The sequence below is a fragment of the Pelodiscus sinensis genome, chromosome 5 (assembly GCF_052426305.1).
Source record: "Pelodiscus sinensis isolate ZL-2025 chromosome 5, ASM5242630v1, whole genome shotgun sequence".
NCBI classification, from domain to species: Eukaryota; Metazoa; Chordata; order Testudines; family Trionychidae; genus Pelodiscus; species Pelodiscus sinensis.
Genome location: NC_143056.1, coordinates 51,099,591 through 51,119,081, shown reverse-complemented (window position 1 = coordinate 51,119,081; position 19,491 = coordinate 51,099,591). Strand labels below are relative to the sequence as shown.

Here is a 19,491-nt window from a genome sequence, read left to right as displayed (position 1 = left end):
CGCTGTAACAGTCATTTGAGAGAGCATTTGACTGTTTGGAACATTGAGGGTTTGCTTAAGGAATACCTGTGGGGGATAAAGCAAGTATAATGCCATCCTTTGGGGCAACGCATATGAAGACTGGCATATTTTACAATGAACATCGTTGCTGACATATAGGACCAAGCCACTGCAGACATCATCTGGTTCATACCTACGGGCTCTTGATAATAGTTGTGACCAGAGTAATCAGAGCTACAAAGCAATGATGTGGGAATTTCATTTGTGCTTGCATTTCAGATCAGCCCCAATGAATTCCAATTGTTATGCAGAGATGAGATGCCACTTTTGTTAGTTTATCTGGAAGCCCAGAGTTGTGAAGAGATTGACTGTGAGATCTGCACTTACTACTGCCTTTTGAAGGAACAGAGTAGTTATGTGGCAGTCCTCCAGATACGGAAATATCATGACTCTTGACTTTTGAAAGTGAGTGACTGCTACTGTCAGAACTTTTTAAAAGACCCTAGGGGCCATGGCTAGGCCAAACGGTAGCACACGGTATTGATAATGGTGGTTGTGGAGAGTGAAGCACAGTAATCTTCTGTGTACAGGTGCCCTGTAATATTAAAATAGCATCCTGTAGGTCAAAGGAACACAACCAATACCCTTGTTGTAGTGCTGAAATCTGTTTGCCAAACTTGTCTGAAATCTTATTTCTTTACAAACTTGTTTAGTTGACCTAACTCCAAGATGGGCCTCCATTCCCCAGTCATTTTAGGAGATGAGAAAATATTGGGAGTAGAATCCCATTCCTTGTGCTGTGAAGAACCACCTCTATTGTTCCTAGTTCAAGCAGGTGCTGTCTCTCCTGTTGTAAAGGGATTTCACAGGAAGGATGTTGGGTAGGTGGTGCAGAGAGGAAAAAGGTAGAGTAACCTTGGAAAATGATTTCCAGCACCTATTTGTCTGTTGTAACATGTTTCCAGACCAGGTAGTATGGAAGGTCTATAAAGGTAGAGTGGTAGCAAACAGGAGGTGTTGAAACCTGGACCAATTACTCAAAACATCTGGCAAAATGGCGAGGGTTGGGATGCTACACAGTGGTCTTGATTTTGTCATCTGTGATTCTGTGTCTCCTTAGGGAAACCAGAGAGGTGGAGCCACCATGTTCTGTATATCAGAACTGTTGTTGTTAATGATCTGGCCGTGGTTTTGGCAGAGTAAAGAAATGGTTTCAGGCAGTTTGGCCAGTAAAATGTCCAGTGAATTTGCTACCCTCTTGAAGAGGTCTTGGAAAGAACTAAAACTGTTCCCTGTGTTAGAAAGCAAGGCATGATTTTCCCAATGATGACATGTGTGGGAGTGATGTTGTCACCTTCAGGGACCTCCTCTATGTCAGCAAAGTCATCTTGTTGCGCTTCAGGTAGGGGCAGAGCGTATGGTGACTAAGACTGTGAGATTACGGCCTGGGGTACTGTAGAATTGGACTGTTGGGCTCTGTACAAGGCTTATTTGTCCCATCCTGGCCAAGTTATAGGGAGAGGGATGGGTGGAAGTTATGGGAATATCTACTATGCTTGCCCTGGTAGCTGTGTGTTTGTGGCTGTGGTGTCTGTTTTAGAGAGGGATGCTGACAAGGAAAGCTGATTACGTCTTCCTCCTCTTTGTTGTGGCTTGAAAAAGAAGGAGCAGATCTGGCTGATGTCATTTATCTGCTAGGCCCCCCAGTGCACAGGGGAGCATCGGTACCAAAAAATGGAGTGCTTGGTACCAAAGTTTAGCTAGGTCCATGTGGGATGTAAGCCAGTGCAGCACCATGAAGCTTGGCAAGGATGTCAGTAAGGGGTGGTCACGGTCAGTGTCAAAAGCTTGGGAGGTTGTTTAAGTGACTGCTGCGGTACCGGCACTGTGGTCACCTTTGTTGCCAGCAGTGCTGGGGCGAGTGTTTAGCTCTTAGATTTAGTCAGATAGAGGACACAGCTGTTTCAATGCCTTAGTGCCCTGGGAGTTGTCTGTCTGGACATACCTGATGCCTGTCAATCAGATGAGGATGGTACTATCAGTACCGAGGCAGACTATGCCTTGGAAGACTGTTTCTTTGAAGGCAAGTCACTTTGCGGAAAAGACTGCTGTTTCTGGTTAGTAGGCTTCTTTGCTGGTGGGTCCAGAGAAGGTGGAAGAGGACCCTGATCTGAGGCTGCTATTGGGAATCACTGTGCAAGGTGGAGTGCGAGACTCCAGTTCTGAAAACGGTCTGAGGGATTTCTCCATAAGAAGTTTCATTTGGAGTCCCGGTGCCTTTACTGACCTTACTGATCATTTCTTACAGTAGAGCCTTACAGGGCCAGTCCTAACCAACTGGCAGCTCCAGGCAACCGCCCGGCTTGCCCGATGGGTTTAAAAAAAAAAGCAAAAAACAAAAAAAACAAAAAAAACCACACACATGACAAAAATTTGTCAAGCCAAAAAAAGGGGGGGGGGGGGAGGGAATTTTTCGAAGAAAAAAAAAAATGTGGTCGCAGCCCACCTCTAAGACCAGCTCTGAGTGAAAGCATTTCTGTAAGATATGTGCCTCCCCAAATCATTGGACGCAGTGAGCATGCCCATCTGAGACCCAAACAGACAGCATGCAAGTAAGGCATTTTTTGAAACCAAGGGAACCAGGTATGAAGAAGAAAGCCAGTTAGGGAAGGATAAGAGGGGTGGAGTGGACAAAAGGGATTTTTTTTAAAGGAATGGGTTATGGAATGGATCAAAATAAACCAGGGTAGCAGGATAAAAGAGGGGTATCTTATCTGATGAAACATTGAAGCGAGAAGAGCTGCTGAATTTTGATCTAAACTTAGGGCAGTAGAGAAGGAACTGACGGATGGTAGATGGTGCGTGCCAGCTGCATGCTGACACCACCACAATATAGTACCATATGTCCACCGCCTCCTGGGGTACTGATGTTGTAAATCTTCAGTTATAAGCACAGGGCATCAAAACATCTACAATGGAGCATGCACATGGACACTCATCAAAGAACATACACTGTCAGTGAAAGAGATTACTAGGATAGGGACTCAGAAAAAAACCAAAATACAAAAATATCCCATCATTATTAGTGTATCATACTTCACAACTCATGGAATAGAAATCTCTCCACTGTAATGAACACTAATTTCACCACTGAGTGAAAGGGGTAGCCATGATGTTAGTCTTTATCTGCAAAAACAATGAAGAGTCCTGTGGCACCTAAAAGACAAAGATTTAATTGGGCCTAAGCTTTCGTGGGTAACTACTACTTTGTCAGATGCAAAGAGCGGAAATCACAAAAAGCTGGGGAGTGTACATGTGCGTGCATACTCACAGAAAAGAAGTAACTTATCAGATCTGGGAACAATGTTAACCGAACTGGTCTCATTAACACTGGTCCTAAACTTGATAAGTTACTTCCTTCTTTTGATATGCTAGTTTATCTATATATACGCACATAACCCAACCTGTGCAATTTCCACTCCATAGTTCTAAGTGTTTTTTACCCACAAAAGCTTATGCCAAAATAAATCTGTTAGTCTTAAAGGTACCTCAGGACTCCTCACTTTTTTCACTAATGAGGTAAGTTACACAAAATTAACCATGTCAAACTCTACAAAGCATTACAAAAAACCAGAGTGAATCTGCAATAAAATAACTGAGATAAATTATAACACAAGCAATGGAACATAATACAAGAAAAAGACCATAAGAAAAAAGTGGGTTTTATAGCAGTCTATATTGCAAAGTATGGCCAGGGATCAATTCACATCCCTAGTAGGCTCTAGCAGCCCTGTTTTATTAGAAATGCTGACTACTTCCCTGCACCTCTTTAAACACTAATTTTTAGAAGAGCAGAAAGAAATATCAACCATCTTCTGATCCATTACAGCAAATCCCTCTCCTCTCCCTCAAATTATTAGTTCCATATGGTATCAATTTTTTTGCTTCTTGTAAGAAAAAGGCCGTCAGATCTTAATACAAGGTTACAACAATTTCTTAGCCAGTCACCCTCAAATAAAACCATTATAGGTGCATTCATATATTTATAACTAGCAGGTGAGTCCCATCGTTGACCAGGCAAAGTCATTTCGCATAGATTACACTTATAGGAAAGTTCAAGAAATTAAATATATGTAATATAATTTTTTATTTATGTGCTTGCAAAAGGGAAGTTTTAAATTTGTAGAATTTCAACTTCAAATATTTTTCATTGTATTGAATAATTACTATAGTAAATTTGAATCAGAAAGTCATAAAGCCTCCATTACTCTTTCTGTAACTAATTTGAATTATTCTGTGATTTGTAATAGTAAACATTTTCTTTGCACTAAAATTACAGTTCAATAGGGGACTCATTTTTAATTTTGTTAGCAAATATTTATGATTAGCATTCAAAAAAAATAGTCATGACTTTTTTCTGATGGAAAACAAAAATTATTTAAACCTTTTAGCCAGCATATTCTGGTGTAAAAAATAGTGTTTTCAGTTAATTTAAGTGACCAAATTTTGTTTTTGCAAAATTTGGTGTAGTCCCCTTACTAAAGGTGTCTTGGCTTATTTTCTGGAAAGAGCCTGTGTGCTGTAATCTAGCCCCAAAGACTAAAATTGTCATGAGCCCTTGAGGAAACCAGGAAGGAAGTGATTTTCTGTTTGGGGCCTGGGTCTCTCCATGTGTCTGGGGAGAGACTCTCAGCAGTCTGTGGACGTTTTCCTTTGTTTTTGGAAAAGAGGAGCCAGGCTGCTGTGGAGTTTTAGCCAGTCCAAGAGCTGTTAGGTGGCAGCTACAGACTTGAATTTAGAGCCTTTTGGACTGGAATCAAGCAGGCTGCTTCTGATTGCCCTTTGGCTGTACCTGTGGATAGAAGTACTACTTTGCACCCAGTACGCAGAAGGAGACTAGAACCATCTACTCCAGCTGCAAAATCTTCAAGCGTGCCCATGCAACCAAGAGTATGGTCCTGACAGTCCTGAGGAGTGCATACTCTGGTGTGTGATAAATAGGGGCAGTGCAAATGCCAGATAGATATGTTCCTATTATTTCTATGTACTTTGTTAGTGTTATTCACTGTTAATCTGTTAAATTCTGTTTAAGTTGTTAAGTAAAGGTTGTTCTTCCTACTGTAATCTATAAGATATATACTATTTATGATTTGTAATTGTTGTTCTGGAGTTAGATCCAAATTATTGCTGGAATAATTTTATTCCTGGAGGCTTCCAAGGCACACCATTAACTGTGTACAAGGCCAGCCAGGTGGCGGCACCGCCATAATATGTTTGAGCAAGGGACAGCAGCAAAGGGGTGGATAGGGTTTCCCCAACTAAACACCACCACCACTGGAGTACTCAGGATCTCCTTTTATGTTAAAATCATCAGGCGCCTCGGCACACCTGTGAGTGTGACCTGCTCCCGAGTAACCCAGGGAGGAAAAAGGGGGTTACTTCTCAATTACCTACAAATACCATGTAAGACTTTATTTTGGGCAAGCACGCACGCGCGCACACACACACACACACACACACTTCAAAATATATAGTAGGTTCCTTACGTGTATGTTGGCTCCCAAATACGTCTAAGTTTATCAGATTTCACATTGCCATTACAGGATAGCTGCAGTAATTTCTGTACATAGTAAAAGATGGTAGATCGGAAATTTGTTAGGGGCAACTCTACTTCCCGAGTTGTACCAAGACCTGTAACTTTCAAGGTAAGAGCTAAACGAGGTGATGGCATACACTCAACTTCTTCCAAGAGTTCTGAATGGGGTGTACCTGTATTTGTAAAAATCAATGTAAGAATTAAACAAGAAATTCATAAGACTTAAGTACTCTCCACACACACTACTTAACAATAATAATATGCTCTTATAAGAAAATTTACTACTATTACACATCTATATCCTTATTTTCTTTCATTCCATTTCACTATCAGGTTCTCCCACACTAGCAAAGAGTTGCAAGGGACATACAACATCCTTCACTTAAAATTACCACATGCACTTAAATTTCTCCTTTAAGTCTTAATATCATCTTATACAGATTCCTTTCAATTTCTATGTACTAAGGATGGATATGTATGGTACACCTCTTGCAGGCTGAAGCCACAACTCTCTTTTGCTTATTGGGCACATAGAAAGAGACCTGAAGTACCTTGTTTTACAGTGTGAACAAGCAATCTCAGAGCACATTAGACACCAGCGGCTAGCCCATGCCTGCTGACAAACTCATGGGGATTGGCCTGTGAAGCTGTTTAACTGCAGGGCAGACCACAGACTCAGGTTGCAATCCAGGCTCTAGGATCCTGCAACGTTGACAGATACCAGAAATCAGAAGTCTATACTGCAATTAAACAGGGCTGAGGCATGGGCCAGCCATGGGTGTGGAACTGCAGTGTGCACATATCCTCAATGTTCTTGCAACATACCTGGTGGAGGGATTTCTAGATCAGTTGTCTGTTGGACATTAGTTCTGCCAGGTCTTGGGTCAAAAGCAGGAACCAAAGCAGAAAACTGACGTTTCAGTACATAGTCATCATCCCACGTTCTTCTACGTCCACCTTTCGTTTCATACTCCTCTTCTTCCTGTTGAAACAAGATTCCACAAAAAAAAGAATGGTTACTTACCTGTAACTGTTGTTCTTCGAGATGTGTTGCTCATGTCCATTCGAATTAGGTGTGCGCACCGCGTCTTCCAGAGTGTTTTCCCTAGCGGTACCCATAGCGCCGTCAGGGCACCCCCTGGAGTGGCGCCGCCATGGCGGGGCATAAGTACTCCTGCCGGCACTGCCCCACCTCAGTTCCTTCTTGCCGGACACTCCGACAAAGGGGAGGTAGGAGGGGAGTCGAATGGACATGAGCAACACATCTCGAAGAACAACAGTTACAGGTAAGTAACCATTCTTTTCTTTGAGTGGATGCTCATGTCCATTCGAATTAGGTGACTTCCAAGCCAACCCCACTTTAAGGAGGAGGGGTCGGAGCACTCAGAAAGAGAAGTCCACGAAAAATGAACAATCCAAACAAATTTATTCAACCAAGCAAACACAGAAAAAAACTGTATGAAGTGCACTGTGACACTGATAAACCATACATATTTACAATACAGAGCAGAGGACTGCAGAGCCCACTCCTGTGTCCTCCCTGTCCTGCTGTGCCAGTGCGTAGTGCGCCGTAAAGGTGTGGAGTGACAACCACGTGGCCGCCCTGATTTCAGTGATTGGAACCTACGCTCCAAAAGCTACAGAAGACGCCTGCGCCCTGGTGGAATGCGCTGTAACCCGGGGCAGGACCTTCCCGGCCAAGGCATAACACTCCCTGATATGTCCTGCGACCCAACTGGACAACCTCTGGGTCGATATGAGGAGCCCTTTCATCCTGTCAGCGACAGCGACAAACAATTGTGTGGATTTGCGAAAGGGTTTAGTCCTATCAATATAGAAAGCTAGCGCATGTCTAGCATCCAGGGAATGGAGCACCTGCTCCTGAGGGGAGGCATGGGGTTTTGGAAAGAAAACCGGGAGGTAAATTTCTTAGGACAAATGGAACGGTGACACCACCTTGGGGAGAAAAGCCGGATGAGGGTGGAGCCTCACGTTATTGTCAGAAAACACTAGGTAGGGCGGGTTTACAGTTAACGCCCTCAACTTGGAGACCCTGCGAACTAATGTAATGGCCACAATGAATGCAACCTTCATAGAGAGGTGCTTCAAAGAACACGTGGCCAGCGGCTCAAAAGGGGGCAACACAAGCCTAGACAACACGAGGTTGAGGTCCCAAGTGGGGTGAGGGGGTCTAACCGAGGGATACAACTTATCTAAACCCTTAAGGAACCTTTTGACCACAGGGTCTGAAAACAGGGAAACTCCTGCCGAACCAACATGGAAGGCGGAGAGATGCCACATGGACTTTGACAGAGGAGGTAGAGAGGCCACTGGAGCGAAGTTCAAAAAGGTAGTCCAGAATGGACGGAACAGGTGCACAGGACGGGTGCACTCCCCTTCTGGATGCCCAAGACGAGAAACGCCGCCACTTGGCCGTGTACGACCACCTAGTAGATGGTTTCCTACTACTTAGGAACACCATCTGTACCTTCTGGGAACATTCCCTTTCCGGTTGGGTCAGCCATGGATAAACCAGGCCATCAGGTGGAGAGAGCTGAGATTCGGGTGAACCAGGGTCCCTCCGTCCCAAAGTTGGGTCAGGCGATCCCGAGCTGGTGGGAGCATTATAGGCTCCTCGCTGAGCATGTCCATCAATATAGGGAACCAGAATTGTCTGGGCCACCGAGGGGCTATCAGGATGACCGTGGACCTGACGGTCTTGACCCTGGTCAGAACCCTGAGAATTAGGGGAAACGGAGGGAAAGCATAGAGGATGCCCACCGGCCACATCACCATCATGGCATCCCCCCAGGAGTGTTCCCCCAGCCCCAACAGGGAGCAGTAACTCTGACACTTGGTATTGCGTGCCGAGGCAAATAGGTCTAATAGGGGACAGCCCCACCTGTGGAAGACCTGACGAAGAACCAAGTCCTTGAGAGACCACTCGTGGGCTCCGAAGGACCTGCTCAGAGCATCGGCCAGCAGGTTTTTGCACCCGGCAGGTACTCTGCCTGCAAAACTATGTCGTGCTCTATGCACAGAGCCTCACGACAGAGGGGAGGCGACCGGGCTCCCTGCTGCCTGTTGAGGTGAAAAACAGCCGCCGTGTTGTCCATGCAGACCAGGATAGAACGGCGAGAGAGCTTAGACAGGAAGGTCTTGCACGCTCTCCTGACTTTCCTGAGCTCCCGGACATTTATGTGCAGAGCCCACTCTGCAGGGGACCAGAGACCCTAGGTCCTGTGACACTCCAAGTGTGCTCCCCAGCCCAGGTCCGAGGCATCTGTGACCAGTGTAAGCGAGGGGGGAGCTACGGTGAAGGGAACCCTGCTGCACACCACCGCCTCCTGAGTCCACCACTGTAAGGAGGCCTCACCTCCGGAGGCACTGTGAGAACCGTGTCCCAGAGACCCCTGGACTGATTGAATGCCTTTGCCAACCAGGTCTGCAGAGGCCTGAGCCTCATTCGAGCATGGCATACCACATACGTACATGCCGCCATGTGACCCAGCAGTCTCGAGCAGACCCGAGTGGTCGTGATAGGGAACCGAGTTAATTCAGAGACCAGCTCCACTATGGACAGGAACCTGGTTCTGGGGAGAAGTGCCCTCGCCACCCTGGCGTCCAGGAGGGCACCTACGAATTCTAGGGGCTGAGAGGGAGTCAACAATGACTTTTCCTCGTTTAGCAGGAGTCCCAGCCTTACGAAGAGGGCCCTTGTGAGGGACACATGGGCCTCGACTTGTTCGTAGGAATGACCGCACATTAGCCAGTCGTCCAGGTACGGGAACACGTGTACCCCTTTTTTGTGGAAAAACGCCACTACAACTGCCGTGCATTTTGTAAAGACCCTTGGTGCTGTTGAAAGGCCAAATGGGAACACTGTAAATTGGAAGTGGCATCGGGAAACAATAAAATGGAGAAACCTCCTGTGGCTGGGCTTATTGCCACATGGAAGTAAGCATCCTTGAGATCGAGAGTTGCGTACCAGTCTCCTAACTGTAGAACTGGAATGACAGAAGCCAGGGTTACCATTCTGAACTTGGATTTCACGACTGCATTGTTGAGGTTCCTGAGATCTAAGATGGGACAATGAAATATCGGGAATAAAACCCCTTGCCCTCCAGATGGAAAGGGACCCTCTCCACAGCTCCCTTTTGGAGGAGCGCCAGCACCTCCTGGTGGAGGGTGTCTTCGTGAGAGATGTCCCTGAAGAGGGACAGGATGGGCGGGTTAGAAGGGGGCGAACCCAGAAAAGGGATGGTATAGCCACTCCTGATTTTCCTTAGCACCCAGGCATCGGTCGTGATTTCTGCCCAGGCCTGAGCAAACCGGGATAACCTGGCCCCAAACAGGGGACCAGGGTGGGAGGCTGGTGCGCGACTCTCTAGCAGCCTGTCAAAATTGGTGCTTGTGCTGCTGGGAGGGACCTTGACAAACCCCACGGGGGTTGTCCCCTCTCGGGCGACGTTGATGACCCCTTGAGGCCGAGGGGCTAGCAGCAGCCCCCGCATCCCCACTAGGAGCACGAGGACGACATCTCCAGTAATCCCCACAGGTGACCTGGGACTGCGGTCTCCCCTGTTGCCTGTAGGGCAGCTGACAATACTGAGGAGCTGGCGTGTGGATCCCCAAGGACCGTAGAGTAGACCTCGTGTCCTTGAGCGTATAGAGCCTCGAGTCCATATGCTCCGAGAATAACACCTTGCCGTCGAAAGGCAGATCCTGAATAGTAGTCTGGACATCAGGAGGTATTCCAGACACCTGCAGCCAGGCACCACAGCACATAACCACACCCGACGCCATGGTGCGGCTGCAGAGTCGACAGCATCCAGGGAAGCCTGGAGAGCCGTGTGTTCGATGGTTTTACCCTCAGAGGTCTTGGCCGCAAACTCCTGACGGGTCTCGGCAGGCAGCTTGTCCTTAAACTTATCCATGGCCTGCCAGGTATTAGCAATGCTGATTAGCAATACCGAGTTGCACCCCACCGGTGGCATACACCTTACGACCCATCAGATCAAGACGCTTGGGCTCCCTAGCTTTTGGGGACGGCCCCATCTGGGGAAGCTTCTCCCTTTGGGCCGCAGCATGAACGACTAAGGACCCAGGGACAGGCTGGGAGTACAGGTGTTCGTGCCCCGACTGGGGAACGTAATAGCGCCTCTCAACTCCTTTTAAGGTAGGAGACGGAGTCGCCGGTGTCTGCAACAAAGCATTGGTAATTTTGGCCACGGTCTTATTAAGTGGCAAAGCCAAACGGGCGGGCGCATCCTCCGAGAGGATGTCAATCATGGGATCCGTGTCCTCCACTACTGGCTCCACAGGGACACCCAGATTGGAGGCCAGACGCCTAAGCAGCTCCTGATACGCTCGGGCATCCATAGTAGGCAGTGCCGGTGTGAGATCCACCAAGGCTTCATCAGGAGATGATGGATGACGACGACTCCTGGATCGGTGCCGGACCCGGCGTAGGAACCGGTTGAGGCGCCGGTTGGACAGGCGGTACCGCTTGTGGAAGCGGCTCCGGTACTGAGGCCTGTGGCTAAGCCGCGGCATCCGAGGCAAGCGACCTCTGGGGGGAAGGAGGGAGTCGTGACAACAATGCCAATGGTTGCGTTCAGCAGCCCGAGGCTCCTGACACCACAGGAGGGCAGCATAGGCCCCTGCCACTGGTGGTAAGACCACAGTGTCCAGAAAGGGCACTGTGGTTGAGGCAGCCAAGTCTGCTGCACCCACGAACGATCACGTCGGTGCCGGGAATGGGATCTATGAGCCGAGGAAGCTCCCGAGGACTCCGATCTGAACGATGCCTCATCAGAATCCGACGAGTAGTCGGACTCCGGCCAGGGAGGCGCAGATGATAAATGACCTCAGCGCTGGTGTCGAGGACAATGGTGCCGTACACGTTGCCACATGGCTAGAGTGGTACGGCACCGGTGCAGCCAAGATGGGGTCTGGGAGAGGTTCCAGCACCGAGGACGGTCGGGCCCAGTCGGGTGCCAGGTGAAGCCTGGCGGCCTGCGTGGAGACCGGCACTGATGAGGAGGCAAGCCGTACTGGTCCCACAGGGGACGGTCCCGCTGCATAAGTGGCTGGAGCCATCCAGTCATGCCCGTGCGGAGGCGAAGCAGGAGCCAGAACGGCCTCGGCGTAGGCAACCTTGACCCTTCCGCCTCAACCAACGATGGAGGGGAGGTAGAGACACTAATGAGGTCTTGCACTGCCTCAAAGGTGTCTGGCATGGAAGGTCGGTGCAAGGGTAACTGCCCTGGACTGGACGTCCCGCTCACTTACGCCACACCGTGGAGGATGTGGACTTGTGCACCGGTGACTCGGCACCGTGATGTACGTCCGACTTGGATACTCGGCTCGGAGACGTTCTTGACCTCTTCAGTGCCGGAGAATGAGACCGGTGCTGGGCCCTCGATGCCGAGGCCCGGCCCCGGGATGGAGCATCCCGCGTGGATGCTGGTGCACTGCGCACTGCAGAGTGCCCAGCCGGTGCCGGCTGTAAAGCCGCCTCCATGAGGAGAAGTTTTAGACAAGAGTCTCTCCCCCTCTTAGTGCGCAGCTTAAAAGACTTGCAGATCTTACAGGCGTCCGTAAGATGGCCCTCACCCAGACACTTCAGACAACTGTCATGAGGGTCTCCTTTGGGCATGAATTTTGTGCAGACAGCGCACGCCTTAAAGCCATGCGGTCCTGGCATTCCTCACCCCCGAAGGGGGAGAAGGAAAAACAAAGAGACACTAACTATCTAACTAAGTGAACTATTCAGAACTATCTACAATGCTAAGAGAAAAATGGGAACCATTAACTGATCTAAGAGAGAGACACGCTCCAACGACTGTCACGGGTGGTAAGAAGGAACTGAAGTGGGGCAGCACCAGCAGGGGTATTTATGCCCCACCATGGCGGCGCCACTGCAGGGGGCACCCTGCCGGCGCTATGGGTACTGCTAGGGAAAACGCTCTGGAAGATGTGGTACACACACCTAATTCAAATGGACATGAGCAACCACTCGAAGAAGAAACATTTTGATTGATATTTAAACAAAAGAGATTAGTTACAAAATAAGGCAGAGTTATCTAAAGGGTGAAACAAACTAAAATGAGTACTGAGGTTCTAGTCTCAACATCTAACAAGTTACCTTCAGAAAGGTCAAAACCTCTATTTATTCAAATGAAAAATGGGAGTTAACTATACTTACCCATTTTATGAAGTGCTTTGCAACCTACACTTTGGAAATGCTACTATTAAATACACATTGTGAATCCTATACACAAACTGACTGTTTGTAACTACAAATGCACTCCCTTCTACTCCCAAACATATTATTCATAAATACAAGCTGATAGGAAAAACAATTATGACTGAGTTTATCACAGAAGTCATAAATACCATGACTTTCCAGGACCTCCATGACTTCCACAGCTGCAGCAGCTGGTGTGGCAGACCCAGGGCCTACTGGGGCAACTAGCTCTAGGGACATGGGAGTAGTGGCAGTCCTGGGCATGGACCCTAAGCAACTGCAGTCCCACAGCCACCCAGGAGTGGTCCTTGTGATCCTCAGAAGAACAGGCAGTCAGCCTACACCATGGGGGCAGAAGCCAGCAGTCAGCCTCTGGGGCCCACAAAGCAACTAACATTTTGTCAAGGGCATTTATAGTAAAACTTGGACAGGTCACAGACCATGAACTTTTGTTTATTGCCCATGATTTAAAATTCTTGTAAAGCTAAGATTGAGTTATACGTAAGTAACTGGAAAACATTTACTGGTCTATATTTAGAAATAGTTTCAAAGTTTATACTGAAAGCACAAGCTTACCAGAATGTCTCATCCACTAACAAAGACAATTTAAAAACACTTCAATATGCATATTAAATTAGCCACAAGAGGTTGTTCACAAATTCCCATGAAAATAACTGAAATGTTTAAGAAAACCTACAAAAATATAACAATAGGCCAAAACTATCAACCGTGGATGCCTTAAGTTGCGTTCCTAGCATTTAAATGGCCTGTTTTAGAGAAGTGATGAGCACAAATGAATTCCAGTGAAGTCAAGGTGATTTGTAGGTGTTCAGTATATCTGAAAAGATGTGGACGAATTAAAAACTAAGAAGAAATTCAGAACCACTCCCATCAGAGACATCTTATGTTTCTCATTTTAGTTCCTAAAACATCCATTCTGGCCACCTCCTTTTCTGAGGCCAAAGCAGATACATATTGTGACATCATACCTATCAAGAAGCCAAACCAGAGCATGGAATCAACCATAATGGGTCAGGCAAGATATGCGCATGTGTGTGTGTTCAAAATTTTTTAAATACAATGCATATTTTTTCTTCCCAAACTCCTGTAATTCCATCTGAAGTACAGTAAAACTCCAATTGTCCGGCACCAACTGGAACCCGGAAGCGCTCCGGCCAGCCAGACAATCGGAGCTGCTCTGCCCCTGGCTTCCCCAAGTCAGCCGCTGGTCAGTTTCAGCAGCGGTGGACTTGGGGAAGCCGGGGGCAGAGCAGCTGGGGTGCTGCCGGGTTGGTCCCACAGCGCCGCCCTCTCCCACACTGTGCAGTTCCTCGCTGACCCGCCCACCCCACCCCACCCCAGATTCCTCATAGCCCCCCTTCCGGTACTCTGCATATCTGATAATCCGGCACCCCCTGGGTCCTAAAGGTGCCAGATTATCGGACGTTTACTGTAATGCTGGCCCACCACAGCAGTGTGTCCCAACCTTGCCTGACTATTATACCCCTTTCCAGGAGTCTGATTTATCTTGAGTATCTCCAAGTTTCACTTCCCTCAAAAACGATTTGCTTATAAAAATCAGACAAAAAAATACACAAATGCTACAGCACATGATTATTGAAAAACTGATTACTTTCTCATTTTTATCCTGTAATTACAAATCAACTGGGATATAAATATTGTAGAAACACTTAAATCTACAGCAGGGCTGTGCAAAATATGGTACACTGGTTTATCTGGCAAGCAGACCAGTGGGGATCCTCAGTCAGGCTCCCTGCCTGCCTTGCTTCTGCACGCTACTCAGAAAAGCGGCCACAGGGCCCTATTTGTCTTTGAACAGTTGCAAGCATGGGGGGGGTGGAGGAGGAGGAAGAGGCAACTTTGTGCACTGCCCCCGCCCCAAGTACAACCCCACTGGCTGCTGGCCAATGGGAGCTGCCCGTTTGAACAACAGGCAGTGTATGAAGTACCCCTCCCTTCAGGCTTGCATTTTTATACTACTCTGTGTTGACCACTTGTGAATTTTTATGTAGTTTGGCTCTTTGGTTTGAAAAGGTTGCTGACCCCTGCTTTAAGCATAAAAAGCCAATTCTAGATTCTCACACTGCCACCATAGCTTAGATCTTATATCTATCCTTTAATATGCAGATTTGATTTAAATAGAAAGTAAATCTAGGTATACACTGTACCATAACTTCCTCATATTCCTGATCTTCTTGATTGTCATCTTCATTTTCATCATCCTCCTCATCTGGCTCAGGCAGATCCTCATCATCATCTAACTCTGCTAATAGTGTACTTGCCCGGCAGCTATCAAGAAAATCTATATATAAAATAAAAGATAAAAACGTGTTTTAAAAAGTGAAATAATTTTGAAAGCTAAAAGAAGGAGGAAAAGAATGAAAACAGAGCTCTAACTATTAAGGAAGACAGGGCTAAAACTTTGTCCAACACACACTGTCAATGTGGAAAAGAAAAAAATGTAAAGCACCTAATTAGCACACCTGGCAAAGAAACAATAGTATGTTCAAAGGATACAGTAAACAACAGTCTGTTCAAATGATACAGTAAAAATGTTTAGCAATATATACTTCTTAGAAGTCACATCTAAAATTACAGGATTGATCAAGATTGGGAGAAAAACCTTTATTTCTTCAATTTACATTATGAATTTCATAGTATTTATATATAATCACACAGTTTCCCCTTCTCCGTGGGTCTTTAATATTTATGCAAAGACATGGACAGTAAAGCTACAAAGATCGTTACCGGTATTCAGGGACTGGCTATGATCTTAAACTACTTTTAACTCATTTTCAGAACTAATTTCAAATTGTTTTACTAACATTAATTGTGTTCTCCAAACCATAACAAATGACTAGAAGTTACAAGTTAGTCATGGGTATTTTTGGTAAAAGTCATGGACAGATTGTGGCCAAAACACAAAAATTCATGGCTCATTACTTGTCTATGACTTTTACTATAAATACTATTGACTCAATCTTAGCTCGGGGGAGGAGGAGCACAAAGGGGAAGAGTGAGCTGCTGCTCAGGGAAGTAGGGCAGGGACCAGGGCCACGAGCACCTGCTGCCAGGGGCCGCTGACAGCAGCTGCTGTGGCAGCCCAGTGACTGCTGCTGGGGTCTACTAAGCTGCAGCTGCTCCCACGGTCCCCAACACTGCTGCACAGGCAGCCCTAGAGAGTCAGTCACACTGACTACTGCAGAAGTCATGGCAGTCAAGGACAGTCACAGAATCCATGACTTCCACAACTTCCATGACACACACAGAGCCCCCTAACAAATGGCATAATATAATGGACTCATTTGATAATATTGGTTAACACCATTTTTTAAAATAAAATATATAAGCAGCCTCAGTATCAGCATACAGCTCTCCTATTAGTGTCTATTAACAAGGGTTTTTTACTACATAGGGTTTTTCTGATTCTTTCTTTATATTTTCTTACCTCTCCTGTGGAGGTTCTACCAGAGTACAACTAATAATTTCATCTATTCTAATAATCTCTGCAACCTTCCCAAGAAAGATTCTAAGAAAGAAGAAATTCTAAGACAACTAATCACATCAGTCTCTCCCAAGAGAGTACAGTGTGCTTTAAGCGCAGCCACATCACAACAAAAAATTTTTTTCAACATGTAAATATCTGAGTGACACCGGTTCCATTTAGTATCACAAACATAAAAAAAATTAGAAATGGAAAAAGAATATTCAGACATTTGAAAACTCTGGCTTGTAAGGGCAAGCTGTTAACTGGTCGAGAGATGCTTTGTTTACCTATGCCTCCAGAGGTATAGGTGATCGCAGCCCCTGTTGGCTGTGGATTGATGTTGCTGGCCAATGAGAGCTGCAAGAAGTGGTGCTGAGTGGGTTACCGCTTCCTGCAGCTCCCACTGACTGGGAACTGAATTTAAATTCATATTAAAAAGGAATTCAGACCCTTTTGAAATTGACATTTAGGATCCTGAATCAGTAACTACAACACTAAGCATAAAAATGCCTTTAAAAATCTGGAGCAATGTACCCATACAACACACAAACAAGAATGTTTGATTTTAATATAAGCTATTTATTGAGTTTTAGATGTTAAAATTATTGGTCCAATGTTTTTAAATCACCACAAAGTATTTAAATGCCTAAATAAAAAAATATCAGTAAGACTGCAAGAGAGAGATTCTATACTTTGTTTTTTTTAATATTCTGAAACACTGCCACTACATCAACACTCCTTTAATGGACACAGTCTTTCATAACTATTGACAGGTGAACAACTCAACTCTCACTGTTCAGTAAATAAAACAATAAACAAAAAAAACCATCATAAAGGTAAGCAAGAAAAGGAAAATCATTAAGGGGAGGTCTGCTTATGTTCATTCAAAAATTAAACTTACCATATAAAGAATATTCTGCCTCCTGACCTGTATCGCTTTCACTAGATGTTGATGTTAGGCTAGTAGTTAGAGTGTTACTAAGTGACTGACCAACAGATAAAACTGTAGTTGCTGTAGCTACATTGCTGCTGCTAGTAACACTGGATGTAGACATGGTCACTGTTGATGTGGTACCAGTTGTAGTCAGATTAGGAAAACTTTGGGCACCCATTAGAGGAGAAGCTATAAAGATATGGTAAGATAAAATAAATGATTCGAAGTGTACAATTTACATGCATGACTCCTGTGTTTGAAAAAAAATGGTTTTTTTTTTGGCTTGAAAGTTACCCTGAGTTACCTGTCTAGGAGACCTATGAGAAAAAAAGTCCTTAAAGAAAACGGTGTACAGCAGCTGTTTGGGGGTATTAAATAGATCACATGTCCAGTTTGGAACAACCTCCATTTAAACTAACAAAATTTTATTAAATAAATCTCACGGTATATCAATTCCCTGGAAATCTGCAGTATCTTCTTTAAAACCCAGTTAAATGGGATTTAATCTTTTCTCGAACTAACATCAATACCATTTAATAGATATACAGAGAAATTATGATAATGGCAAAAAGACAGCAACATTAAAATGGATATAGTTTTGTAGCTTTTGATTTTTATGCATTTTATAACTGCTACACAAATCCTAACCTGACAGTTTCACACAGTGTTTTGTTTACTTTTATGTAGCGTATTATTCATTAATGTGAGCAATGTGTTTCAGTTACAGGAGCTATGAAAAATATAATCTAATTTGCATACTGTGTAGGAAATCTCAGCCAAAATTTTAGCTTAAAACCATTTTCTCAATTTAATATTTCTTTACCTTTTAACAAAATGTTGAAGACTGAAAACAAAACAAAAAAAGTGACCTATGACAGCAGGCTCATACTGCATTTACACTTTTTACACTGCAAGTACACTAACTGCATTTTCTTTTAAACATGGAATAATTAAAGCCCTTCTTGAATCACCAGATCTTCAAATAATTACAGTTGAGTCTCAGCCAAGACATGGAAAATTGCAAAATAGTAATAATGGACTTTTATTAATAGCAGCAATTTGGAAAAGCCAAAGTAGACCAATTTTTTTTTAAATGCTCAGTGGATATAAACAAACACTCAAGTATGTTATGGCCCGCTAATTTTTTTGTCAATAACCACACATACTGCAACAGTAGTACATTCATTACGCAAAATACATGACTGGTACAATATAATCTTCAGAATACTATACAGGTCTTAACTGCTGTAGAAATCAAGTCCAGTCACTTTAACTCTTTACATTTTACAGGTAATGAATGTTAGTGCAATACTAAATGAATACTCAAAATGTTTGCAAAACTGTGGACTGTGCAAAGGAAGCTAATGAAAATAAAAACTGTAGTGGAAGCCCAATATTGCAGGATCTGCAATATCATAAATAACACAGGGCCTTAATAATAATTGACATATACAGCCAGTCCCCAAGTTACGAACGGGTTACGGACCAAACACTTGGCCATAACTCGAAATGTTCATAAGATGGACCCCCATTGCGTTACACTGCGACCATGCAGTTTGTAAGTGCGGGTCGCATTCATAACTCGGGGACCATGTTTACGACCGCTTAATGGGAGGTTTGGTCATAAATGCAAACAGTTGAAAATTGACCGTTCGTAACACGGGGACTGGCTGTATTCAGCTATATTTACTTTAAATCACTGTGCAGAATTTTGGGCATTTATGCGGTGACTGTGATTATATATGCAGCACTGTATGATATATCTGTAAGTCACAATCCTGCAATCATTTCTGCACATAATTAAAGCATATGAACTGTCCCACTGTCTTAAATGGGATTTCTCACATGCTTGAAGTGAACACTGAGCATATTTGCAGGCTCAGATCACAATAAAATTATGGCTTTCTGCATGCTATGTGATTTTTAAACATTTCTATAAAAGATGTGAAATACAAAGTTTTAGAAAATAATTTTTTTAATTATTAAAAAAGCAATTTTGGAAATTGCTTCCAAGTGACACAAGCAATTTAATCACATTAAAAAGAGTCTAGAAAAAAAATTCAGTTTGTATACCTAGTACATTTGATAGCTCTGGGTAGAATAAATGTTACTGCTTCTGTTTCATTCTGTAGTCCATGGGTGGACTGGGGGCATGTCCCGGGAGAGGGTGGGATGGTGAAGAAATTTTAGGGGGGCGTGAG

At 44.9% G+C, this 19,491-nt stretch overlaps 1 protein-coding gene across 7 annotated transcripts in view; it reads right to left on the bottom strand.

Moving 5' to 3' along the window:
- HECTD1 (HECT domain E3 ubiquitin protein ligase 1) overlaps positions 1 to 19,491 on the bottom strand; it is a 101,958-nt gene that overhangs the window by 18,750 nt on the left and 63,717 nt on the right. For 6 of the 7 annotated variants that reach the window (XM_075926972.2, XM_075926970.2, XM_075926973.2 and 3 more), the window contains exons 26-29: positions 17,258 to 17,479; positions 15,038 to 15,171; positions 6,422 to 6,578; positions 5,547 to 5,769 (exon numbers count right to left, since the gene is read on the bottom strand). In XM_075926972.2, the coding sequence (XP_075783087.2) occupies positions 5,547 to 5,769; positions 6,422 to 6,578; positions 15,038 to 15,171; positions 17,258 to 17,479 (736 nt within the window). The remainder of the gene's footprint in view (positions 1 to 5,546; positions 5,770 to 6,421; positions 6,579 to 15,037; positions 15,172 to 17,257; positions 17,480 to 19,491) is intronic. The other variant, XM_075926976.2, reaches the window with a different exon arrangement.